General features: G+C 31.5%; 1 protein-coding gene across 8 annotated transcripts in view; it reads right to left on the bottom strand.

Moving 5' to 3' along the window:
• Positions 1 to 27,640, bottom strand: part of LOC106063204 (uncharacterized) — a 61,159-nt gene that overhangs the window by 14,457 nt on the left and 19,062 nt on the right. For all 8 annotated transcript variants that reach the window (XR_008773725.1, XM_056004476.1, XM_056004477.1 and 5 more), the window contains 26 exons: positions 27,039 to 27,133; positions 25,898 to 26,008; positions 25,663 to 25,770; positions 24,586 to 24,734; positions 23,418 to 23,490; positions 22,013 to 22,086; positions 21,586 to 21,702; positions 20,955 to 21,074; positions 20,502 to 20,584; positions 20,065 to 20,146; positions 19,678 to 19,752; positions 18,023 to 18,202; positions 16,807 to 16,969; positions 13,664 to 13,764; positions 12,639 to 12,845; positions 11,415 to 11,633; positions 10,133 to 10,239; positions 8,545 to 8,683; positions 7,352 to 7,531; positions 7,150 to 7,250; positions 5,772 to 5,899; positions 4,624 to 4,727; positions 3,693 to 3,886; positions 1,463 to 2,038; positions 1,087 to 1,340; positions 229 to 371 (listed from right to left, as the gene is read on the bottom strand). Coding sequence is in view for 7 of the 8 variants with exons in the window: in XM_056004476.1 (XP_055860451.1) it covers positions 229 to 371; positions 1,087 to 1,340; positions 1,463 to 2,038; positions 3,693 to 3,886; positions 4,624 to 4,727; positions 5,772 to 5,899; positions 7,150 to 7,250; positions 7,352 to 7,531; positions 8,545 to 8,683; positions 10,133 to 10,239; positions 11,415 to 11,633; positions 12,639 to 12,845; positions 13,664 to 13,764; positions 16,807 to 16,969; positions 18,023 to 18,202; positions 19,678 to 19,752; positions 20,065 to 20,146; positions 20,502 to 20,584; positions 20,955 to 21,074; positions 21,586 to 21,702; positions 22,013 to 22,086; positions 23,418 to 23,490; positions 24,586 to 24,734; positions 25,663 to 25,770; positions 25,898 to 26,008; positions 27,039 to 27,133 (3,883 nt within the window). In the remaining variant the exon portion in view is untranslated. The remainder of the gene's footprint in view (positions 1 to 228; positions 372 to 1,086; positions 1,341 to 1,462; positions 2,039 to 3,692; positions 3,887 to 4,623; positions 4,728 to 5,771; positions 5,900 to 7,149; positions 7,251 to 7,351; positions 7,532 to 8,544; positions 8,684 to 10,132; positions 10,240 to 11,414; positions 11,634 to 12,638; positions 12,846 to 13,663; positions 13,765 to 16,806; positions 16,970 to 18,022; positions 18,203 to 19,677; positions 19,753 to 20,064; positions 20,147 to 20,501; positions 20,585 to 20,954; positions 21,075 to 21,585; positions 21,703 to 22,012; positions 22,087 to 23,417; positions 23,491 to 24,585; positions 24,735 to 25,662; positions 25,771 to 25,897; positions 26,009 to 27,038; positions 27,134 to 27,640) is intronic.

Genomic DNA, 27,640 nt, shown 5'->3' with positions numbered 1-27,640 from the left:
CGAACAACATCCATAGTGCATACCAGAAAACCAGACTGCCATATTTTTAGTCTACTTCTAGTCACAAAATAAAAACTGTACAACTAGGTGGCACATTGACATGTAAATTTGACTTTATCCAACAAAATGAGAAAATTGATCAAGGGCTTTCACTTCTTATGATATGAAAAGCATTCAAAATAGAAACAATATTTGTCTATTGGTGAAACAAACAGGAAATTTACATACTTCAGACTCTTTTTGACCAATCCTTCTATAAATCTGCTTTCGCTGCTTGGATACATGAAGTGTTTCACTTCCCACAAGTCTGTTGGTTTGAACCATGTCTAGCACAGTTAGTTTTATGGCAATAAACATCTCAGGTGATAAGGCTACAGTAAATTAAAACAGACAGATGTCATTGAAACAAAATTTACAGAATCCAAGAACCTGAATCAAATAGTCTCAACATCAATAGAAGGTGTATTTTCTAATGTCTCATTTTGATTTAGAGGCATTAAAACATTTGAAAGTCATGCAAGCTAATGGAATAGTTAGATAAGTAAAAAATGATTAAGCTTTTACTGTTTTTTTTTTCTACTCCTTTTTTAAAAACAAAATATAATTACACAAAGTTCTTAAAACATTTCTGTTGACAGAAAAGACAATGTATGCTGAATTATAAGCTCAATTTTATCTTATCTTTTCAAATACAGACGTTACTTCAAAAAAGAAGATGATTACGTCCTATGTGTGTTCCTAGGTCAATCTAGACATGCATGTAAATCAATGACTTAAATTCTGCCAAGGATTGGTTTTCCTGGCCGACTCATGCAGCCCATTCCATGCTCTAATAGCACTAGGAAAGAAGATGATAACGTCCTACACATGTTCCTAAGTCAATCTAGGCATGCATGTTAACGAATGACTTAAATTCTGCAAAGTCATAGGTTTTCCTGGCTGACTAAGGCAACCCATGCTCTAATAGTACTAGTGAAGAAGGAGCATTAGTACAAATTTGTCCTAGCATATGTTGATCATTTAAGAGCGGCTACTATTGTTTTTTTTGTGGTAATAACAGTTAATTAAAAAGTCAGAGAAACGCACCTTCTATTCTATTTCTGGTCACTCCTGAAGTAATAATTGCCCTGTCCAACAGTAATGCCAATATGATTAGTAGAAATGGATGGATAATACCGTTTATTATTAGAAATGTGGCCAGGACCAACTGTATAAAGTAAGTCTGATCTGAGGCACCAACCCCAACGAGGCAGAAGACATAGGACTCCACAACAATGAACAGCACCATTGCAAGTTTGATAACACTGAGTAGAATTTCATTTATTAGTGGCGATGTCCATCTGTTTACAGAAAAAAATGAAACAATTATGATTAACTAAATTTTGCTTTAGTGCTTTACTTAACTTTTAGAAATTTTACAAAGTTATTTCTCAATATTTTATCATTTATGCCTATATGTTACCTGAGCTGCTGATCATTGTATAACCATTGTTTGTTGATAATTGTAAAGACACCAGAACTATGATGTGTATTATTCTTTAGCAAGACAATAAAGCTGTCTGTTTTTTTCAAATTTTCGTGCAGATTATTTTTCTTGTATTGAGAAAAAGGTCTGTAAATCACTTCTTTATTTTCATTGATAGAGCTATCTTCTAATAAAGAGCTGGACCTATTGTTGGATGTGTATTTGGCTGAGTTTGAAGCTGCAATTAATTCAGAATTGGACATATTCATGTCTCTCTTGTTTGGCTCATCAGTCTGCCTCACAGTTGGGTTATCAAGATCTGTGTAATAGTTGGTGACTAGCTGTGGGCCAACGAGTTGATGAAAGTAATTTATAAGATCGTTGTAGAGGATTGGTGTAGGTTTTAAAGAGCTCTGAAATGTATCCTGAGATGCAGCAGAAGATAACTTGGTGGTGTGCTCTGGAATTTCTGATGTGTCCATTTTTTGTTGTCTTTTAGGATCCATTTTTTGTTGTCTTTTAGGAACCATCTTCCATCTCAACACTTGATATTTGAGCGGTCTATCTGTCAGGCTTAAAAGATACAAAGCAAATTCTTTTTACAACTTTAAATGAAACAATAATATTATTAAAAGAAAATAAACAATAACAACCAATTAGGTAAATATAAATTGAAAAGGTTGACAGCTATTGGTGATTTTTACAGTAAATTAAACAATGTCAAGGAATCAAAATTGAATTTCAATTTTGCCAACTAAATAAAAAAAAAAAGCTACAAATGAAAAAAGCTTAGAAAATTTGATTCTGAAGTGCTAAAAAGTGAGAAAAAAAAAGCTTAACACTTTCTATGTTCTGGACACAGGATACACACACACATAAAAAAAGCGTATTTATATTTGTCTACAAATCTGTAATAATTTCAGCAGTAAGATGAGCATTATACACCAACTTTCTACTGTATTTTATGTACTACTAACAATACAGTAGTATTGAGTTAACAAAAATAATTCATCTCCCTCCCAACACTAAAAAAGAAATTTCTTAGAAAGCATTGCTAGTATTAAATATTAATGTAGAGCCAATATTTCTGAAAGTATTAATATTGATTAATGCTAATTTTATTATGTTAATTGTTCATTCCATGCAAACATATTTTAAAACATGCTTTTTTAAGTTTTTTTCTAATCCTCAACAGAAAAAAAACCATATATATCACTATTTGTACTTTACATCAAAAATAGCTTTTTCTTTCCACATTGGTAAATAATTATTTTAAATAGAGCATAGACCAGTTTAAATGAATAATAATGATAACAAAATATCTAATATGAGCACTAGCATCAAAATAAATCAAACAACTAATGTAATTCCCATTAAGAAATTGATAACACTTTATGAAACTATATACAATTAAAAATAAACAATAGCAATTGCAGTCATCTATACCTCAACCCTGCTCAATGTCTTGTTCCTGAATACATTAACATGAAGCTGCACATTAAGTCAAAGGATTAGCGCATATAACTACAATGCAGAAAAGAGATGTAACTCAAGAAATTACTTCCTAAACTAACTTGAATCAAAATCCTTTTTACAACAGTACCAGTCATTTGAAAATATGGGTAAAGAAGAAAAATTTTTGTTGGATATACTTTTGAAATTTGAAGCTTGCAGAAAATTATATACTAATATATACTGGAAAAATATTATGTAAAATGAACTAAAAAAACAACAGGGCTTTAAAATTTTCAAGTAATTATTAAAGTCTCAAAATCAAGTACTGTATTTTTGCGCACATACAAAATAAGTAAAAACAAAATAGTACAATCTGCACCCTTTTTATATGCCTCACATGTGATAACCGTGACTTGCCATTAAATACTGGTACATAAAGAACTATCATCTGTACTATTTGTTTTGAGGTTTAGAATGAAATGTTCATAATGTACATTCCACAACCATGTAGCTAAATATAGAAGGTATAAAAATCCAGTTGTTTGTCCATAATTTCCATTATGCTATGCTTATGAGTAAAATAAATTTTGTAAAATCCTTGCACCTTTGTATACCCCACAAAGCTGCTATTCATTAGTAAAAACATATATAACCCATGGGGGATATGCACAAAAATACAGTTTCAATGAAAATTGTCCAGAAGTAAAAAGATTTATATTAAGACAAAAATTAATGTTAATAAAAAAAACCCCAAACAACTACAGTTGCTCACACAGCTAGTAAGATGATCAAAAAAGTCGTTGGAAAAACAGAAATAAAAACTGAGACAACAAGGTCATCTGTGAAGTAGAGTTTGGACTGCTGTTTCATATCCCCTTTTAAGGTAGCATTCAGGAGACCTATCTTCCAGGCACAAACTTTCATTATTATTATAATACAGCAAAAGCAAGTCAGGGCATGCAGCTCCTAAGTAATGGAAAAAAATCAAAAGGTATGATCAAAGATAAGAAGAATTTATTTTTGAATTCTGAAGTTAAAATAGCTTTAGATGTTGCCTTAATAATTAGTTAAAGCTTGTACAAGCTTTCCAAATCATGGTGTGTGTGGTCATTATGTAATTTCAAGTAGATTTTGTTCAAATTGACACATGCATTGCATAATAATATAAGTAGGCAAATGGTCTTATGCTAATACATCATTCAATCAATTTCCTAATTTCTTTATTATTTATAGACTGATAAAATAAAAAATAAAACAGCATATTTACCGTGTAAAACATTGCTATAATATTTACCCCCATAATTATTGTATTATATATATATATATATATATATAGTACAAAAATGCCTGTTATCAATTATTATTAAAGCGAAAATAATGTGAATAAGGGAAAGAGGGAATAGACTGTCAGAAATATTCACATTTCTGAAACCAATCTAGTTAACAAGCAAATGGGCCTTAAGTTATCTTATACATTACAAATGTATCCTAAAGAGATCAACAATTAGGACCTATCAGACCCCATTTAAAACCTCACAACCTCAACATTTTTTTTATGCCCTAGGTGAGCATGTTTTCTGAGATGCCTTAGTATCAAATCTATAATAAGAAGTTAATGGAAGAGGCCTAATTAATAATGAGGCTTCAAGATAACTTTAAATTTCAGGTTAAAATAATAATCTACATTATACAAGAAATATAACCTTGGTAAAACGACTTCCCTGGATATTGTAGATAGAGCCAATACATACATGATAGCTTCGCAGCAAACGAGAAAGACTAAACACAAAAAGCTTGTGCGGCAATTCTAGATGGGAAAGAGTTTATGCAATTTCATTAAAATTAAAACTTAAAATGGTTCATAAACCAAGTTTCTCTTCAACACACAACAACATGAGTCTGTTAGATCCTGATCTTGTGATCTATGGGGGCAGATCATGTTAGCTGATATGGCACAATTAGGAATTAGTTATTTGTTTCGTATAAAGGGAAAGATTTGACATACGAGAGTATGATGTGACTAGTAAAAACTATACTAGAATTTTAGGAAGAATAGGGAAATATAAGCAGACTTATTTTGACAACTTAAAGAGAGAGGCGGGTTTAGTGTATGTAAAGATTTAGCTTGACGACATTTGATGTTATTATTCAACTTCTTGTTCGACATTCGCTTTCAGCAACGACTTACTTATTTTGTTAGCCTTTTGGCTGTGTTATTTGATTTCTTTATTGGAGTGTTATCTTCATTTCACTTATCTGCATAAGACACAGCACAGAAGCAACTAACAAAGCTCATCTGTGAGGCAAAAAAGCAGAGTGATAAAGCACTCAATTTTGAATTCCGATGGTATTTTTAGGATGTGTCTGCGTCTATCCAACTCTTATGGGTACGCTGACATATGTTGGATAAGTAAAGGCCGTCCTGCTGGCTAACTGACATCCTCATTAACTGTCTATCATAGAAACAGATGATCTTATTGAGCCCATTACATTCTCTATAAATCTTTTGCATGCACTGCACATTAAAGCTTTGAAATAAATAACTTTCTATTATAATCATTTTATTTTCTATACTGAATAGTTAATAGAAAAGTGTCCTTAAAAATTCATTTTTCACTAAATAGTTAATATATTCAAAGTCTTAAGTACCGTAATTTAAACTAGTTGGCGACATTGTAAATAAATACTTTCTATTTAAAAAATATATTTCAAATGTGCTGATGATAGTTAAAAAAAAGTTTTCTAAAACAAAAAAAATTGCTTGCTTTAATGTAGCTACTGAAATCTTGAGTAACTGAAACTATTGGGAGACATTTGCAGAGTAAATCTGTTGTAAGTTTAGTTTATGTACCTGAAAAGAGGTGCACTGGTTTGATCACATAGTTATTTCCTGTTGCAGTGTCTGGTATCCACGAATCAACTCTGCAGAACCAACAGTCTTCTGTCTTGAGATTCTTCAGGTAAATGTGTTGCACAAACCTACAAAACAATATATCAGGGTCTTAACCACAGGCAGTTCAGAACTTAAGGGCGCTGTGACTGAGTGGTTAAGCGCTTGGCTTCCAAACCTGGGGTCCTAGGTTCAAATCTTGGTGATGAAGGGGATTTTGAATTTTGGAATTTTTAGGGTGCCCCTGACTCTACCCAACTCTAATGGGTACCTGACTTTAGTAGGGGAAAATAAAGGCAGTTGGTCATTGTGCTGGCCACATGACAAGCTGCTTATTAACATTTGGCCAAAGAAACAGATGACCATAACATCATCTGGCCTATAGATTGTAAGGTTCATAAAAAAGTACTAGCTCAGAAAACTACATAAAGACTAAATTGCAAATATTTCATTTATGACTTCTTGAAACAACTTTTTCTTTGGTCAATTGTCCCAAGGACCTTTGATCAACCAACAGGCAATAATTTACACAAAGCCAATGCTTATTAAATCTGGTTTTAGAAATGTGTATTAATATTTTGCAAACAATATGTATTACTAGTTACTAAAAACAAAATATCTCTTAAACTATTAGTAGCTAGTAGGGGAAAGTCTGTTGTATTTATGTGTATTTTTCTGTTGTGTTGTCTTTATATGAGAAAAGAGTCCTTGTAATCACAACAAATTTCGGTAAGGATCAATAAAGCAGTCTTATCTGTCTTATCTTATCTTAGTATACCAGAAAACACATAAATAAGCAATTTATATACATTCTATAACAGCCTTTTGACATATAATAAAACATTATACAAAAACAGTGCTAGAAAAAAAAAAATTCTAATTATTATTAAAATCTTGTTGCCACTATCATTACTATTTTCACTAAATACAATATTTGTCTTAAAATAGTTTTAAAAAAATTTTGTATGAAAAAAAAATGCATTTTTAATTTTATAAAATAAATGGTTTTACTTTCAGAAGACAACTACAAAATATGATTTTTAATATACATTCAACTTTTTTCTCCCCCCCTAAACAGGACAGACAGACCACACACTGCTAATAGTAGCTTTTCCTATTTATCGGGCCCCTGATAGAGCTATCTCACAAATGTTTATCAAAACTCCAGAAAGAAAAAAATTCCCAATATTTATTACTTTGTGCTTTAATGACAATGAAACAGTTTCATTTCTCATGATAGTCATTAGTCAGCAGTAAATTAAATTAACAACAAATTTAAAACCCACTAATTAGAATAAAGCTTATTTGAAATGTGAAATTCTTTGAACATCCCAGTTACCAAGTGTCAACATTCTTTTGACGTTCCAGAATCAGTATGATATTTTTCAATCTGCCCAGGTCTTTACTGCAACTCAGAAAAAAACAAACTTCTGATCCTGTCTGAAAAAATAAAGTTCTTGAGGTACATCAGAAATATTTAACTTTTGAAGTATCTACACTAACAATTATATACTTGGATAAACTTTCTATTTAGTTAACACCTTAAAGAGATGGCAGATATCATTCAGTCTATAAACAGAACTAGTTGCGTTGGATCCCACAAGCACCATAGAAACTACGTCTTCGGTACCAGCACCTGCTATCCAGCCAGTGACAAAACACACAAGGAACTGTTCACTCTGGTAGGGGCTGAACAGACTGGAAATAACATGACTCTTACCCTACAGAATAAAAAGATACTTGATGTTTAGTTGTTTTAAAAGTCACTCAAATAAATAATGGTAATTTAAGTGAAAAATTAAAGGTGACCCTTTCAGAGGTTGGGGGCAGACAACACAAAGCTCATCTTTTTCTCTGGCCAACTTTTTTTTAATGAAGTGCCAAGTGGCCAGCAAAATGACCAACCACCTTTACTTGCCTAACGTATGTCAGGTACCCATTAAAGTTGGGTGGACTGAGGCATCCAAAATCCAAGTCTTCTCTGGGATTTCAATTCTAGACCTCCTCAGTTCATAAGCCAAAGGCTTTACCAGAAAATTATAATGCAAATGTAATAAGACATTGTCTTGAAGATTACGGCAGATTGCTCTACTTCTAATGGCTACACAGACTTAGCTGTACATATTTTATCACATCATATGTGGACATAAAACTTAGCTACAGGCAAGCTCATCTAATTACACTTAGAATCATTACCAGTAAAAACAAACTTGAAATACATAGAAAATTTCTATCCAAGTCTTCTGTCTGAGAATTCATCATTTGTATAAACTAGATCTACCACCAAAAAACTCTGAAATACCATACTCTAAACCATAGAAGCAGCTGTGTCCAATATATTTTACATGATTCACAAATATCAGAAAGTGATTAAACATTTTCTAGGTCTCTAAATCTATTGAAAACTATAAATTACAAGGTTCTCAAAACAACACAAATGTCATCAATGTGCCACTGATGGTTAGTGCACAGCTGAAAAAAATACTCCAAATATAACAGAATTGAAAGCTGTAAATCAGTATATTAGTCAAAGAAGATTTTGGGAACCATTTGAAATAGTGATTCCTTTATCTATGAACCTATGAATGTATTTTATTTCTATCTGCTTCTTTTTTATCACCTTATTCTAAAATATCAGTCAGCAATATATTCACACAATTTTTTACAATCTTATAAATATTAATTGGAGAAATAACAATTATCTAACATTGGTGAGTTACAATGACATACATACATACAGTTTATCTTGTTTTCTCAGACGAATGGATCTGACTAAAATGACTACAAAAACCATCCAGAGCAAGAATATAACGAAGGGAATTTCTAAGTTCAATATGCTATCTTTATCCAGGGCAGCAATCTTGTAGTTATCCCTGATGGAAAAACAAAAATTTAACATTAATTACATTGATTATTACTTGGTAAATAATGTTTATTTATGTATAAATGATGATATTTACACATGATCTATTTTATTATTGGATAATTAATTCTGAAGTAAGCTTTATCCCTATTCCTTTTGTAATAGTTTCTATATAACAGTCAGTGAGAGGAAATGGAAAAGCTACTCGCTTTTCCTTTGAAAAGCTTAGTTTCATTTCAAACTCAAACTCAGCTCAAAAAAGCTTTTTAGATCAATTTGATACATGGGGTTGAAAAATTTCTGGTGCATGTAAATATATTTTAAAAACTTGCCAGACCCAATGAAAAGGTTGTTTAAAAATTATTTATGTAGAAAATTTAAAAAAAAAAATATTCTGCCAGTTTATCTGTAATAAGATTTTGTTTATGACAATGTAGTTTCTGTAAAATTATATTGTCTCTTGGACAGATTCATATGCAAGTCTAAAATTACCCACAGTTTGTACAGTTGGCCATTGAGGCATAGACCAAAAACATGAAACAAGAAAAATATAAAAAATTCAGTTTTAAAAAACACATTTTATAAAAAGGAAAGAGAGCTCCACACTTACAACTTTATAGCTGAATAATGTAGAAGTCATTGCCCTTATTTAATATCAAACAAATAACTAATTACCAATAATTGATTGGCTAATTGGCAATTTTTATTGATTAATGTTTTTTTAGGTACAATAAATAATTGTTTAAGGTTTCAACTTGATCCAAGAATGGGTGTGGGAGAAATAACTTGTTAAATTATCTAAAAGGATGAAAACCTAAATACTTAGCCATATCTATGAATGCTGAAGATTTAATTTCCCTTGAAGGTACCAAACAAAATAATTAATTACCAATAATTAATTGACTAATTTTTTTTCTTCATTGATTCAAGTCTTGCCAATGGCACTGAATAATTGTGCAAAGTTTCAACTTGATCTGAGAATGGGTGTGGGAGAAATTATGTGTACAAACTTTTTACCATACAGAGTGAGTTGATACAACTGTAATGATTGGCTACTTAAGACAAAAAGATTTTGTTTTTATAGTTTAGTTACTAATGATTTGTGAATCACTTTGAACTCTTTAAAGTGCAACGTACTAGAAATGACATGTAGATACTTGTCATTGACTGAGACAAGTCTTAATGGATTGTGTTTGCCTACATTAACATTATGCCTACATTATGTTTGTACATAACACAAGAGACTGAATAAATAATTATTTTTTTTTAACTCAATTTCTCTCCCAGAGCATATACAAAGCTTAATGATATTGAAAGTTACAATCTCTTTTAAAGTTAAGACACCAAGATAACATGATGAACACAAGTGAAAACATAACAAAATACGCAATCTTTTTTTTTTCTTGAAATACATTTTGAAACATAAAACATTGTGAAAATGTTGACTGAGTGAATGTACCAGTTTATTGATATGTCTTCCAAGCATGCTGATGTGCTTCCTGAAAACACACGTCCCTCATCACAGACACAACCGATATCTGATTTATTGCTGGTTTTGTATTTTGGCTAATGAGAAATAAATTCATTGTTATCAATGCACAATATTACATTTCATTGGTTACGCATGTGGGATAAAGAGAAACAAAGTGATAATTTATTAGGGAGATATTGAATATGCAAGAATGAATGTTAAAAAAACAGTCATCCTAACTTTGTAGAAGGCTACATTAATGCTAGAAAATAGTTATACAAATCTAATGTTTTTTTTAAAGTATAAATGGCATGCAGAAGAGGTGTCTTTAGTTTAATCCTTATATTTTTTTCAATCTTGTTCCTATGTATTCAGTAGTGGACTATTTTTCCTTCATGTACCTGACTTTATGCTTAATTTGACAATCAATTCAATCATTATTTTTTTGTTCTGTGAATGAGCATTGTAAAAAATCACTCTTACACTGGAGAATGAATTCTAAAAATATCCCACAAGGCCCAGGCTCCGCCTCAAGAAATTCTTTCCCAGAACAAAACGACTGATAGACAACTTCATTCAAATAAGGTTGGCTGTGAAGATTCAGAAATTTTCGGACATGTTATTTCATTCTTCCAATATTTCGATGAAAGTATATTAAACAAAATTAATAAATAAAATCCACAAATATCATTGACATTGCAGTATCAGAGCCTCATTACACAAGAAATGAACAGAAAAAATATGAAAACCTATGCTCGGAAATTTACTATGGAGATTGACTAAAATAACCATTACCCAATTGCTATATCAGCTGAAGTTCTCGAACAACAGAATTCCCAGACATTTTTGAGGCCCAGAACATTTATTTTAAAAATTCTATGAATATTTTTGTTACTAGAGGGTGGTACTGCTGTAGACCTGCCACATTATTAAAAAAAACTCCAAAGTAGTTAGTGTTCAGCTGACCACAATGAACTTTGTTTACTCATCAGATTCTAGCAATGCCAGACAATAACTTTTACTTCATTTTAAATAGCAATAGTCATGTGGCACTGTCTAGTGTACTCAGCTATGAAGACCTATCAGTGACATGCATGAAGTTATTGTCTACAGGAAGAATATATATCAATCTATAAAACAATTTCATATCACTACAAGTTTTGATAAAGTTTTCTATCTGTGCAACTTAATAAAGAAACGATAGTGTAACATTTTCTGATACACTATCCTCGCTATGTTCATTAAAACTTTTGAAATGCATATCACTCACATGACAATCTCGAGAGATCCACCTTTGCTCTGCTGCTAACCACCTCACACATGTCAACCTTAAGCATTCAATGCTCAGTCCCTCTTCCTGAGCCTGCAGTAAAGGATGCTTGCCATGAGATAGATTTGATGGTGTTTCTTGCGTAGCATAAGGGATTTCAGGTAAATTCATACGGATCAACACGAAATAGTGACCATTTTTATATTCAGCTGCCTTCAACTGTTATCAAACAATTAATCAAGACTGAGTAATTCTATATGGCTAATTATCAGTAGCAGAGGTAGGAAAACTGTCTAAAATAAAGTGTGTGAATTGATTAACAAAATTTATTGTATAAATTAGTCAGTAAGTGACTGAAAGTGTGGAATAGATTATAAATGTGGGTTAGGTTTGGTCAAATTTAAGTTCAGGTTCCGTTTAATGAATGTTATAGTTCAGGTTCAGTTCCGTTCCGTCAGATCTAAAGTTTGAGTTCATTTTCATTTCGATGTTATGAAATTAAGTAATAGCAAAAACAATGTAAATGCAATAATGTTCAGTTCAATTTATTAGATAAAACAGTGATGCCAAACTAAATCAGATAAGTGGCCATTTTGATTTCTGACACTTGCTGGCCACATAACAGAACTGATACAAAAAATATTAAATAAAAAAATAAAGCACTTTTATTAGAAACCAGTGGATATAACACTTTCAAGGGATGTGGAAAATTTCATGCGAGATAAATTTGTTTAATGTTATCATCTATTTGGTTCTATAGAAACAGCCAAAAACAGCGCTATACAAATTGAACCTATGGGCATAATGATCTGTTCACTTATCCTGGTAGTTTCTACATTCAGAGTGTACTTTTCATTTCTTCGAATCTCCCATTTCAATAATGCACAAATATTAAATAGTTCTGACAGGAATAGGGATGAAAAGCTCCTGGTCCATTGCCTGTCTGCTAAGAGAAATCATTTTCAGTGGTTAAAGGGATAATAGAGATGCACAGGCCTCTGATTCCTTAATGGACTTTTTTGAAAGTTGGATATCAAGATTATTTTCTTTTCATTAAGTTTTGTGCTGCAGGAAATCTGTGAGATCATTCCCAGCAATGTCCTACTTTACTTCTTTTACTGCTTTAACTTCATTCATATAAGGACTTTAATTTTGTTCTGTTATTTTAATTTTAACTAAAATTTTTCTTTAAAGTTTTCAAGGCAAAAATCACTTATTTCTTACCAAAGGCAGTTTGTGTAAGAACACAACTGTTTCAGAATATGACTGACTGATGAATATGTCACTGTCTTCCTTGATTGATTTCATGGAGGAGTATTCAAAAATATCCAGAGAGTCTCTATACAATTTGTACAATCGACTGGTTACATTCAAGGACACAGTGTGTGATTTCATGGTTAGCAAAGTTCCATATTTAAATGTAGGCTTTATCTGAAATTTTATTTAATGACCTTTTTATTTTAAAAATTATTAACAACAATCACTAAAAAAAAATAAACTAATAAATATTTTAAAATTTGGATTATGGGTGATTTCAACCTACCTGATATAAATTGGAAAACACTAACCATAGATAAACACCAAAATCTTAAGGACATAAATGAGCTTTTTAAATAAACTTTATACAACCCTAGTTTAGATCAAATCATTAAAAAACCAACTAGATTAAACTTAGTTTGACAATGTATTTTTAATACCCAACAGGAAAAGAAACAATAAAGCCTTGATCCGGTGTAGTTGTCATTGGTTAACAGAAACAGACAAGACCATTAAACAGCCCTGAAAGTCATTCTTTTTGGTAAATTTGCATCTTTCTCCATAAAATAATTGTGAATAAAGGTCAAGGCATCATTTCTATCCTCTGAGTGAAAATGTTAGTTTAGGAAAGATATTTATAGGTCTCCTAATTGAACAGGTTAAAAAGGTGGAAGCGTCACTGGAAGAAGTCAAACGATCTAAACAAGAAGTTATGTAGAGAAAAAAAAAACAAATTGAAGAACAAAATAGACATTTCACAGAAGGGTCTGTATCTAACTTTTCATACACTAGTATTTCCTTTTTACTGTTAGTTCATTTTGTACAAAAAATTATTTTTTTTCTAATTAAATTTTTTATCCCATTAAAATCTCATAATTGTGTTTCGCTTCAATGTTTCTATGTTGATGAGTTCTACATTGGTGGCTTTATCTTGTTTCAATGCTGTTTTAAAAAAATGAGTTTTAAAAACATAGTTCAAGATTTTTAATTACCATCAATAAGATGCATTGACTGTTGTCTACATTTTTGGTCAAGTTTCCTTGTGTTTCTATAGCAAAATGAAAGTGACTTTTGTTTTCTGTCCTATTGAGATCTGTGATGAAAAATATGAAACATTCAAAGTGCAGCCAGACTAGGCATCAAGGATCAAATCAAAGTTTTTTTTAAAGAAAGTACTTCAATGTGTCTTCAATATTTTAAGTCAGAGGTGGGCAACCTTTTTCTAGCGAGGGCCGCATTAAAAAAATTTTGGGAATGGGGGGCCACACATACATATTATATATATATAGAGAGAGAGATAGAGTTACATATAATATGTACTTAGAAAAATATGCTTGCTGTGTGTCTTTTAATTCACATTTATTATATAAATACTGTATTGTACATTTACATTTCATTTTTGTACAATTTTCATTGAGGAATTATGGCCAACCGGCATCTTATACCATTTCTTTGCCGATGACTCACAGTTATACGATTCATCAGTACCCTCAGAGGTGTTGCATCTAGCAGAGAAAATCAGTGGTACCGTTGCAAGGGTGAGCGATTGGATGGTTGAAAATAAATTCAAGATGAACGAAGACAAGACAGAAATAATTAAGATTGGCACTAGGAACAACCTCTCAAAAATTGAAAGCACAGATTCTCTCTTTATCACAAACTGCCTTCCTTATGTCCATGTAGTGTGGAATCTTGGGAGTTTTCTTCAACTCAACACTATCTTTCTACCCAAACAGAAGTCAGCTCTGCAAAGGTCTTTATCTGCAGCTGTGCGGATTAGGCCAGATCAGACCATATTTAACAACAGAGTCAACAAAAACGCTAGCTGTGGCATTCATACTCTCCGCCTTGACTACTGCAACACCATGCTAGCAGGTATAGTCCTTAAAAAAACAAGACGAGATTCTGTTACTACGCTCTTGCGCACGCTCCATTTTCTTCCCGTGAAGGCGAGAATCGATTACAAGGTCGCCACACTTTGTCATCAATGTATATATAACAACGAGATGCCCTTGTACCTTAGCGAACTGATTACTCCATATGTCCCCCAGAGAGCCCTGCGCTCAATGGACTCAACGCTTTTAGTAGTGCCACGTTTCTCCCTATAAAGCTACGGTCTGCAGGCTTTTTCAGTTCACGGACCAAATGTTTGGCTCACTCCTCATTGATCTCAGACGGAGAACATGCTACACCACTTTCAAGAAGAACATTAAGACCTATCTGTTTAAAACTTTTTTAGATTAACTGTCATTTTAGCTTTCGTGTCTGTGTTTGTAATGTTATTACAGTGCCTTGAGCCTACATTTTGTTTGTTAAAAGCACTTTATAAATAAAATTATTATTAGTATTATTTACCACTTTCTGAAACAAATTTTTCAAATATAGATTCTAAATTTTGTTACTGTTTACACTACAACATTTTACCACTAGCTTACTAGTTGTTATCCTTGTGACTGCTGTCAAATTACAGTCAGTCAGTCGACCTGTTCACAGATGTATGTTTACCCAAATAATGTGAAAGTTAACAGCTCAAATCTTTTAAATTGTGGAAATACAGCCTCTTGCACCCATAAAACTCCTGGAGGTTCTCTTACAGGTCATAACTTATTAGGAAATATGTCCCCTGAAGCTGAATCAGCTTCTGCACTAAATGGTGAGTTGTGGGAATTGAAAACTGGTTCCAAGTTCTTCACATCTTAAAATTTGCTTTCAAATTCCACAATCAAGGAATCCAAATAAGTCTTGTATTTTTAAACTTTTCACTAGAAATATGTTTCACCTTTCAGCCAAGCAAAAACGACAAAAATCTGTTTTCACTTCCTTGCCTTGAGGAATGGGAAAGTTTGTTTGAAACATTTAAAATGCACATACATTTCATGTGTAAACCACCCATTGCAATCTCCACAATGAGAAAAATGAAGTCTGTCTTTTACTCTTTATTAGAAATATTAGTAACAAAGCCACAGTCAATACCCTTCAAGGGACATAATGATTTCTTACTTGTGATTCTATATGTTTTGTTTCCCAATCTTCAATTAGCTCTTGGTTGAGACTCCTAGTTCTGATAGGTTTGGTTATTGTGATAATGGAGTCAATAGGTTTGATAATCAATGTAACTTTGCTCAAACTTTCCCGTTTAGAGTTTATGGTTGGAATAGTGTTCTTGTTCTCAGTCAAGGCTCGGGCTTCAGTTGCTACTTTTGCTTTCTTGTTTCAAGCCAATACTTTCACCACAGTTTCTCCATAGCATTGAATAAATACTGGAATGAGTTTGTGTCTTTGACTGAATGTTTTGAAATAGTGCCAATATGAATAATCTTTGTTTGCTTTAAACTCTTTAGAATGACACGTAGAGACAATGTTTCTTTAGCCTCTTCATCATAAGAGATAAGAAACAAAAATTTAGATTTTGAAAATTATTTATAAAAATATATTTGCAATTTTTCTATGTATAATCTGTGAGCACACCTAATTTCTGCTGGTGTCAGCGGGCTGCATAAAACACTCCTGTGGGCTGATATGTGTCCCGCGGCTGTAATCTGCCCACCCCTGTTTTAAGTAATCCTAGGTGACATCATTACATACCTAAAAATTAAAAAAAAACTAATGTTCCCCTTTGAGACCTTGCGATCTATAGGTCAGATGATGTAAAGGTTTGGCCAACGGTTAACTAGCAGGGCATCATGTGGCCAGCACAATGACCAATTGACTTTACTTTCCCCAACTTAAGTCAGGTACCCATTACAGTTGGATGGACTCAGGGGCGCCCTAAAAATCTCAAAATTCAAAACCAGTCTTCTCCAAAATTCGAAACCTGGACCCCAGGTTTGGAAGTCAAGTGCTTAACCACTCAGCCACCAGCCCCCCCCCCCCCCATTATATACAAATACAAAAATAAAGTCCATTTCAAATGTAAATGTTCTACTGTCTCTGATCTACATTCACACCTAAGTATTGGCCAGTCCCACCCCTTCCTACTTCAGAATTCCCCTGAGTTCACCCAACTCTAGTGGGTATATGACAAGAGGTAGGGAGTGTCTTTGTGCTGGCCACCTGGCATTAACCAAAAAAGAGTACTTGATTTACTTGATTTTAATTACAAAGAAACGTAAAGAGAATATTGTGAGAATATTACCTATTGATAAAAAGTTGAAATCAATATGTATTGCTTTATGTGCAAAGTCCTGAAGGTGATAATAGGTCTCAGATTTCTGTTGCAGGAGTAAAAACACCACTGATGTACTTATCACTAGATCATTATAATAATGAGGCAGCATACAAACTCTTGTTTCATAGGCCTATGAATAAATAATTTTTTTTTGCCATTTAATATATTTTACAACATAAATATGTTAAGTTTAAAAAATAACATTACCATAAAGAAATGCATGCATTGGCAATAAAAAACAAAAACTATTTCTATGGGATAAAGTAAAGAAACAATAAAAGACTTCCAGAAAGCCCACCATTTAGTAACTTAAAACATGCCCGCATTTAGTAACTTAAAACATGCTAGAAGCACAGATTAACAAAGAGTATGTCATCTATTGTTTATTTAATTTTTTGTTTTCTTATTTTTATAAGTTTCAGGTTCTTAAGATGTTTGTTTGTAAAATGTTTTACATGTTTCAGATGTTCCTTTAGATTCTGAAGATAATTACATCCTAGCCCATACTTCCTGTAGAATGATGGGAGATGGCAGCGGGCAGGGTTCAAATCCATGACCTTAGAGACCACCACAAGACCAGACAGACAATTCTTCTTTCAATTATGGGCAAGGTTCATTGTTCTTACCATTGTGACAATAGCACACACAATAAAATCTGGGCACATCAACTGTCTTTGAAAACAGGAGTCATTTAAATAAACATTCATAGAACATAGTCAAGCAGCCATCAGTCCATCATTATTGTTTTATGAATAATTTAATATTTTTTTAAAAACTTTAACTTATCAAAGCTTGAGTATACATAAATTACTAAATGTTTTGTAGTTTACAGCATAATTAAACTGCCCATATTTCTATGTAACAAAATCCTTTGTTACTTATCTAAATAGTTCTGAAAATAAAATCATAGGTGACATGGATTTGGCAATTTAGTTAAAATCCTTAAAATAATCTCCAATTTTCTTCTAATATTAGCTAATTGGTTTGTCTGATACACAATGTGCATAATATCTGTAGTATTGAATCTAAATTCTGTGTTATTTAAAATTAATTAAGTTACATTAGGTAGAACATACGCTGCACAAATAAAAAAACGTCATAGTACATATCAGAATAAGCAAAAACATTTGAAACTATTTCATTTTTGTTCCAACTTCACACAATGAAAAGTAAAAAAACTTACCCCAATGTTTAGATATGGATCAAAAGAGAATGGATTGAAGGCCTCTCTGAGCCTTTTCAAATCTAGTCTAATAGATGAATAGTTCATTTCAATGCTGATAGATTCATACAGCTTAGAGTCCAGCCATGTTGCTAATAAAATGCTGTCTGTATAAATCAGAGTCTTGATATGGGGATATCTCTGAAATCAAAAAGAGTCTTTTTTTTTTAAACTAAAAAGCATTTTATCATTCTTATCAATCAATAGGTAGGCTACTGCAGAGATGATGAAATATTCAAAACCATACTATGAACTAATCATAATTCTTCCAAATGTGAATTAAAAATGAATTTTAGAAGTGTAAAAAAGTTTGATGAGAAAGAAATATGACAGTTGATTGTAAGAAGAGCCTAAGAATGATTAGTCAAACCTTATAACAGAAAACATGGTTAGTTGTATTACCATCACCTTACCTTATCTTTAGTCTATTGAACTGTTGGGGCACCACATGTGAGTCATTTTAGTGCTTGATGCTTGCATAGTGGTGCCCATTCCTTTCCATGTCTGACCACAGCCAAGTAGGTGGTTCACCTAGGATCTGAACATCTGGCTGTTGCAGTCCATCATATCCGGTGACCTTAGTTTAGAAGGCCACTAGCCCAGTAGTGCCATGCTAACACCACCCCCTCATATGGTTTGACATGGCGCCAGGAGTAACATGGGAGGGATTTAGGAGATGGAAGGGGAACAGTGCCCACCCGAAGATGCAGCATGCTGGAGCATTAAAGGTACTACTATCCAATTCCAGTGCCCTAATGCCACTGGGTGCATTAATGTTCTGGTTATTCATAAGTTTTCTTCTTATGTCTCAATGTAGCTCTTTAGAAAAGATTTATCTTTTTGAAGTTATTATCTAAGCTCAAAGTAAATGTTCATGAATCATTAGACTAACAATGTCTAAACATACTGAAAGAGAAACTGTAATTTAACAAGAGTCCAAAGATTTTGGCATTTCATTGCACACAGTGCACATTTTTCAGCATTAAACTATACCCACCATTTTAAGTGAAAAAAATTTAAACAGCTAAGAGGACAACGCCTGACTAAGAAAAATAAGACAAAACTCTTAAGAATAAGAATTCCAGGGAACACACTTCTGTGACCCAAACAAAATATACAAAAGCAAAAAATTTGGCCAGTGGTTGAGTGGTTAAGCACTTGGTTTATGAACATGGAGTACTGGGTTCGAATCTCTGTGAAGACTGGGATTTTGACTTTCAATATTTTGAGGGTGCCCCTTTGTCCACCCAACTCAAATGGATATCTGACGTTAGCATTGGTCCTTGTGCTGGCCACATGACATCCTGCTCGTTAAACATTTGCCAAAGAAAACAGATGACCTTAACATCATCTGCCCCATAGATAGCAAAGTCTAAAAGGTGAACTTTACATTACTTTTTTTTTAAATGTGCAGTCGAGTGAAAGAGAACTTATTTAAACCCATAAGTTACAGCTGGGTGTTTAAAGACACATACAATTCTATCTTATGATAAAGATCAAAGAATGAGGCATTCAAGCTTTTATGTTACATATCAAGCAGGTCTTAAGATATCCAGAAATAGTGTTCAAATAAAGAGACATAAAAAAAAAATGAAATATTTATATTCTTATCTTACCTCCACAACTCTCACAACAAGAAATGACATCATGGTATTAATAACTTCAAGAACCTTTTGCTGTACACCTTCTGCCTGCCAAAAAATCAAAATGATTTGTGGCTCTATAAGAATTAATTATTGAGTATTATATAAAAGGTGCATGTTTTTCCCATTTAATTCTAAAACAAATATAACATTTTTTATAACAAACAACAAATATTGAAGGTTATAAAATCATGTTAGTGCACTACAAATGGACATTATTAAGTTAACATTTCCACCAGAACATAGAAAATAATTCCAGAAAGAAAGAGTTAAAATTAAGATTTTTTGTTAGCTCTACTTAAATCCTCTTCTAATTCTGTTACCAGTGTTAAGATGTACAGAGCGCATTTTTTTCATTACCTGAAGTTTAGCTTCTTGATTTTCAGACATCATTGTATACTGTAAGCTTTCTTGTAATGGTGTCAGAATATCAGCTATTTGTCTATAAAGGAATATAAATGGAAGGGTTGGTTACTTTGAGTCCAAAGATTTATACTACATCAGATCATTTATGTGCCATTACAAAATTACAACAGATCATGCATCATCACAGATATCATATTTCATTATTATCATCAACAACAAAATGTTAAATTTTGAAAATAATATTGTCAGGATGATTTTAAAACAATTAAAAAACAATGTCTATTAATTAAATACAATGTATATTTTTAAAAAAAATCTGAGTATAAATAACAAAATTAATCCAAATATGCTGTTTAACATTGCCATAAAGTTTCAATTTATATCTTAATACTGTCAATTTAAATCTGTAATATTGGAACAATGGCTGTTACCGTAAAATTAAATCATCCATAAAATTATCCATTTCTCTTGGAGAATAGGCCAGAACCTTTTCAACTATCAAAATGGGCTGCATCTGAAAGCATAAATATTAAAAATGATGAGTTACAAAAGTCAAGAACTAAATAGTTTGAAGCCATTGTGCATAACCATTTTGCAACTTAGTAAAAATACTTTTTTTTTATTGCAACCTGCATATTTTTCAACATCTAAAACAGACAAATGTATTGTCTGCAGGGAGTGTAAGTTTTCTTTACGTCTACAGCACCTGTCTTAGACAAGGACTTTTCTCTGGGCCAAAAATGTTTGCCCGTAGCCTTGGTGAAAGCTCTCCAACTGTCTCTTTCAATAGCCATCTGCTGCCAGCTTCTTTCCTCTATGCCAGTAATAAAGCCCAAAATAAATGTTGTGTGTCAACCCTGAAGATTTTAAAAAATTATAGTTACCTGAAACAGATGTAATTCTTTATTATGTCCAGTGTTCAGAAGATCAACCCATATTGATGGATTATTGATGTCTTTAGTAAGCACACACCGAAAACAATCAGGACTGTCAGAAAGGGCTACCTTAAAATAAAAAATATTGAACAAGGTGGTCTACAAATAGTACAGTTGAATTGTTTCTTTAAAAAGGGGGACAATAATTATATAAATCTTAAATAAGTGTTTTAATCTTTTTCTTTTAGAAAATATAGAGCACACAAAAACATACACATAAAAAGAATAAAAAATATTTATTAGAATACTAAAATTAAATTAAAAGTAATTATTTCTCCACATCAAAACAAAATTCGGTGATAAAATAGTATTTATAACAAAGAAAACTACTATAATAAAGAAGAAAGAGAAAATAAGAAATATAACTGAGATGTTATTTATACCTCCACATATAGAGTATCACTATTTCCAAGGATTGGGAAGCTTTGGATGCACAGGCTAGAGAGGTAGCAAAGGCCAAGAACACCAGAGTCCACATGACATGCTGTCATGCCTTGCTTATCAGCTTTTAACTTAGAAGTGTCAGTAGATCCTTTTTAAGTATATGACTAATGATTAAAACACTCAAATGGAAACTTACCAAACTACCATTGTAATTCTGCAATGAAGTCAATATTTTTCTAACCACCTTCAATATCAGGGACAAGCTTCCAGCATTGACATTCACCAGCATGCCTTCAAATAGATTCATTGCCAACTAGATAAGAAAAAACAACAACACTTGGAGCATTATTTCAATGAAAATTATGAATAATACTTTCAGTTCCATTATTTTCTTCATCATTCATTTAAGAACAACAATAAAAAATAAATAACAGAAAATCACAAATGGTGGGGTGTTTTATTTTTTCAATTCAACATAAAATATGTGTATATTTCTATTTATATAAAACATCATTTTTTGCTGATAATTGGCCTTGTCAAAGCTAGAGATCAGTAATAAGAGGTGAACTAGAGAGAACAATGCTACTTAGTATCTAGTTATACAAAACAGACAAAAAACCTACTTTAGTAAAAGCTGTATAATTTGATCCAAACCCTTCTTCCAGTAATCCACTTAAGAAATCAAATTGTGTGGACTCTGAAATTCAACAACAACAAAAAATAACAAAATTAAATGAAAACATAAATCCTTTCTAAATTAACATTTCTGGCCTTCTGTATAACTTTATTGTTATTACAATGCAAAATTTTAAACAAGAATATAGATGTCCTAAAAAGTCTCTAATGATAAAAATGTCTGTCCTAAAACTCTCTAATACAACCAGTTTGATAACCAGTACTATTTTATAAATTATATTTATATTATCTACAGTTATTACATTAGCCAAGCAAAATACATTATTAATAAATACTTACCATAAAAGTATTGTCCATTAGCTAATTTATCTAATACTAATTGATTTCATATTAATACAAAATCAGTGTTCACTCCTGATAAACGCATATTGCTAATAAGCCAAGAAAATTGAAATAAGAAAATGAACATCCAAGCATTGAGTTGCCTGAATGTATCTGAATTATAAGATGTAACAAAAATTTCTAAAGATTCTACAATGGGAAATTAAAAGCAAGCTTATTTAATTATCTTATTTACAATGTTTAGACAGGGTTAGTTTGATTCTGACAGGCCAGAAGATAAGGCAACACATTGAGAGACCTCATCACATTTGTGAAAGATTCAGAAGTCAAATGGTCTCAAGAGAAAATCCTCATTATAGTAAAAAGACACAAACTGATGTGGAACAGTAGTAGCATAAATCCTCAAGACTTGAAAAGACCCTAAAAGCAAAGGACAGTACCAAGAACAAGTAAGAAAGGCAGGCAAAAAGAAAATATAGAGATGACCACATGCCATTTGTATCAAAGGAAATGATATGGGCGACTGAAAATAGATTTACATGGAAGGAACTGGACAGAAGATCATTTGAGGGGTGTCCCTGCAGTCCAAAAGATATCAACATATTGAGGGTATTAAGTCACTGTAGTTGTTGACTACCATGGTCAAGTCGTCATTTCCCTCCATGATATATTTTTAGCATTCTCAGTCCACTCAGGAAAATGGCATACATCCAAAGAAGAAATCTGTCAGTTCAGTGCATAGAATAGAATTGAAAAACCACAATTTCCATTTTTAATCAATTTAGGAAGCCAAGGATCATTCACCACTTGAATCTGAATCTGCTAACAATAAACTCGTTATTTAACATGTTGCACTAATAGTTCTTAATCCAGACATATTTTTTTCCAATTGTAATATGTTATAAGAATAAAGAGACTATATTAAGTTACAAGAACACAAGAATTAAGAAAGTTATTTAGCAAGCAATACACTACATCATTGTCACAAACATGTTATACAAACATGAAAAAGATCCAGAATGATGAAGACAGAAAACAAAAATTATTTACCAAACAACCCTCTAGTTCTGTTTTTCAATTCTGATTGTATGTCGTCCAGATTTCCGTGCTTTATTGATTTTCTCTAGACAAAGGTCAAATGTAAGATAGTACATTAAATCAGTGAACTTATTCAACACCAAAACATAGAGACTTTTGTGATGTTGCTCTTTTGTCTAACTTTAGGCTTATATGTTATAAGTAATACGTTTTAAATCTTAAACTTAAAGAAAAAAAATCTCTTTATTTTTTTTTTAGTTCACTTGTGAAATGATCACTTTAAAATATAAAGTAAAAACAAAAAAATATCTAGAAAAAAAGGGATCATGATCAAGTAAGAGCTATTGATGAGCCCTAGAGATCCTTGGGTTTTGTACTAGCCATCTTAATGTCTTAATATAAAAGAACATTGTGCTTTAGTTGCTTGATAAGCCTATTCTTTAGGGATTTCTCTAATGTTTTCTGTCAGTCATGTAGTTCCAGGTATTGTGAGGCCAATCCATTTCTTTGCAGATATTGTGTAGCTAGTCAATCCTTAGCATTTCAACTAGTCTGATGCCATCCTATAATGTCTTCTTAGAATCCCTTTTAAGTGTCATTCTTTTTCTGACACTGTAGCTTGCAGAAAGGCTTAGAAATATATGAGAATTTTGATATATTGAAACCATAGAGGCTTATTTTGCCTCCCACATAAGTTTTCCAGCTACTAATTGAGATCAACATTAATACATTTTAAGTAGTAGTAGCATTATTTCCATTTACACATGAAAAAAACAAAATTATTTTTACAAACTAAATTCTTGAGCATTAGAATCTAATTCTAATTATAAACATCTTTCCATAGTACAATGTTTTATTTTTTCACTTTGCATTACATGTAGAAGCTTCTCAAAGAGGATCGAAGCCTCTCAAACCTTTACTACTATAGAGTTTGATGATTAGTTCCTTTTAAACCCATTACAAACTTTAAAGTCAGTTGAGTGCAAAAATAAACCTAGAAATATTTACAGAAAATATATTTGAAAAAAAATATTTCAACATTTACAGTTTTAAACATGGATATTGTCAAAAAATATTTGTATAAAAAAATTTCTAGATATCTATACAAGCTAAAACTTTTTTAAAAAAGGCACAAAAAAGCATATGTTTAAAAAAGCTTTAAACTCATGTCAATCCAAACCTTAATGATAAATGAAGCATTTGTATGTATAATAGCTGTTCCAGTAGGTAATGACAGAACAAAATCCAACTTTGCATCTGCATTAGCATCATGTGTAAAACTAACTCCTGACGAGATTGTTCTCAACAAAACATATTTCTCTTCATTGTCTGTGAAAAGTTCAACCACACTTCAGATGGATTCTGATTGTTTTTACCAAAATATCTTTGTAATATGCTAAGACATATAAAGGCATTGGGATGTTATGAGAATGACGCTAGGAAATCTTTCATAGGAAAACTTGAAAAATAAAAATATATATATATATACATGGACATGATCTAAATATGACATAAAACTACAGGGTGTTGCTACTTTGAAAAAGCTTCCTGAAAGAAACCATTGCAGTAGAGGGCACAAGAAATATTAATAATGAGGAAAGAAGAAAAAAGAAATGTGTATAATAGTGGTGACAAGAAACAGGGGCTTCAAAAGAGAAGCAATCATTAAAATACAGAATTTTTCTAAATCATCAAAAATGATAGAAATACCTTTATAAAAATTACAATTCCACAATTACAATTGTGTAATAAACCTAGACGCCTTCAGTTATCCTTATGCTTACAATTTAGCCATAGAGGATGACATAGCCAACAAAATAGATGGGGCGATGAAAATAATTGTCACTTATATCTTTCAATGCATGTATAGAGCTATACCAACTAAAACATTTTTTACAATGGATGACAGACAAGCTTTTCCTGAAAGCTTAAGATGTAATTATCTTCAAATCTAAAGGAACATCCTAACTTGAAAAATAAAGCCAAATGGGTGCTTCAAAACTGTTAGAGGCTGTTTAATTTCCTTTCTGTTTTTCTACACTTGGCAAGTTCAAAAGTTTAGAATCTTTTTTGAATACTATGAATGACTCAAATCATTTCTATAGACTTACATGACAATACAACTGATACAATTGAACCTTTTTTGAATAATATGAATGACTCAAATCATTTCTATAGACTTACATGACAATACAACTGATACCATTGAACCTTTTTTGAATAATATGAATGACTCAAATCATTTCTATAGACTTACATGACAATACAACTGATACAATTATCGGATATGTAAGTTCAGAACTGTAAAAAGGTTCCTTAGTCCACACCAAAGTTTTGACTGGAAATGATTCACCCATTGTAGAATCTAAAGTAAATAGCATTATTAAGACTATATGAACATTAAGCCAATATTTTGTCAATCTTTTTTTTTTTATAGACTTGATTAAAATTCACAAAACCACACACAATGAATTTCACCAATGAAGACTTACCTTCTAATTGAAATGTATAATTAGCTAATGCTGAAATGGATACATTCATGACTTCAAATTTCCGAGTAGAAGAAGACACTATCTCCACACCTTTGGTGTTTTTGTAGATAACTATTAATAATAATAATAAAAAATAATAATTTTATTTAACAAAACAAATGTAGGCTCAAGGTGCTATGATAACATTACCACACAAACACGAGAGCTAAAATGACAAAGTAATTTTAAAAATATAAATGGAATTTTAAGAAACAATGGATGGTGATCACAGGACAGCTCAAAGTGAAATTGGTCATTTATAAGTCTATATCAATGAAATAAGTTGTACTTGTAAGTAATGTTACAAACATTTTATGAGTGTATTTCCCCAACACACAGACACAATTTAAGTACTCATATACTTAACTCCCTTTCCTTTAGATGTGTGTGTAAATGAAAAAAAAACAAATCTAACATTTGAATGAAATCTTGTTTTGTAAATTAAGTCTCAAAGCATGTTCACTATTTATTTTGCTATCTTTTCCAGGACTACTTATGTTCATCATAACTTATGCTATGTTAAAAAACTCTTTCTTCAATACAATATTATAACAATCAATCAATAAAATAAAACAACTAATTTATAAAAACAAAAACGTAAAAGTATCCCTGCATGACTAAATACTTGATGCGTAGGGTGCAATCATCCTCTTTTTTTGAAGCAAGGTCTGTATTTTATAAGATAAGATAAGTTAATATAAAGCTAATCTAAATAAATTGCTATTGGAAGCATTTTATAGGTAATGGAACACTTATTTCTAGATCCATAGTTTCTTCACAACTGGAGGAGGCCATAGCCAAGTAAATTTTAGTTATCTACACAGGTCTGACTATGCAGTAACTGACATTTTTCTACAGGTTTATACACATAGATAATGCCCAATGAATGTAAACTACTGTTACATTTGCTGAAGCTTAATTTTTTTCTACAAATATTTACAAGGCATTATCTTATTTGTTATATTCATTTGAAAAGTGCCCTTGATTTGTATAGAACTTTTGTGAACCAAATGTGTCAATATGCTTTAGTAATGTTAGGAAAAAAACGCAATAAAGACAATAAAAGGAAATCATCAATATTTACTGTGTTTCGCCTACGTACATATAACCTTGATAATAAACTCTTTGGCAGAACTGTCTTTAATGTTTTCTATATGTAAGTACAAGGTGTCATTCCCACTTGTTTGAAATGTTGAGCTGAAAATAAAAACTATACTTTATTACACTTCTTTTGCTTTGTTTGTTTGCTTAATTACTTTCTTTTATTTTTTAAATAATCACCCTTTGTTTTTTTGTAAAAAAAAAAAGTAAAGATCCTAAACATTAAAGTTTGAAGGAAAAATGGATTCTATTATTATTGAACAAAAAAAAAAACAACTGGAAAAACTTTATTTGAGCCATTCTGTTAAATAACTTTTAATTTGAACATTATAAAAGCTGGGGAAACAGTACTGGATCTGCTATATAAAAACCTTATTGAAAAAAACAAAACAACTTAAACTAAAATGAATAATTACAATAAGTTTCTAGTTAGAATAAAACTAGATCTTTCATTCTGTAATTATTTTTCTAGTTCTTGTAGTATTATTCGTTTTGCTCATTTGTATTTCACTATCTTGTTATGATTAAACTTCAATAACTTTTTTGTTTGTTATCAGAAAATGTTATGTTTGATATTGAATTATAGGGGAATGCATGCTCTTT

Source organism: Biomphalaria glabrata, chromosome 11, assembly GCF_947242115.1.
Source record: "Biomphalaria glabrata chromosome 11, xgBioGlab47.1, whole genome shotgun sequence".
NCBI classification, from domain to species: Eukaryota; Metazoa; Mollusca; class Gastropoda; family Planorbidae; genus Biomphalaria; species Biomphalaria glabrata.
Note: the sequence above shows the minus strand (reverse complement) of the source record. Positions and strands in the feature narration are given on the sequence as shown.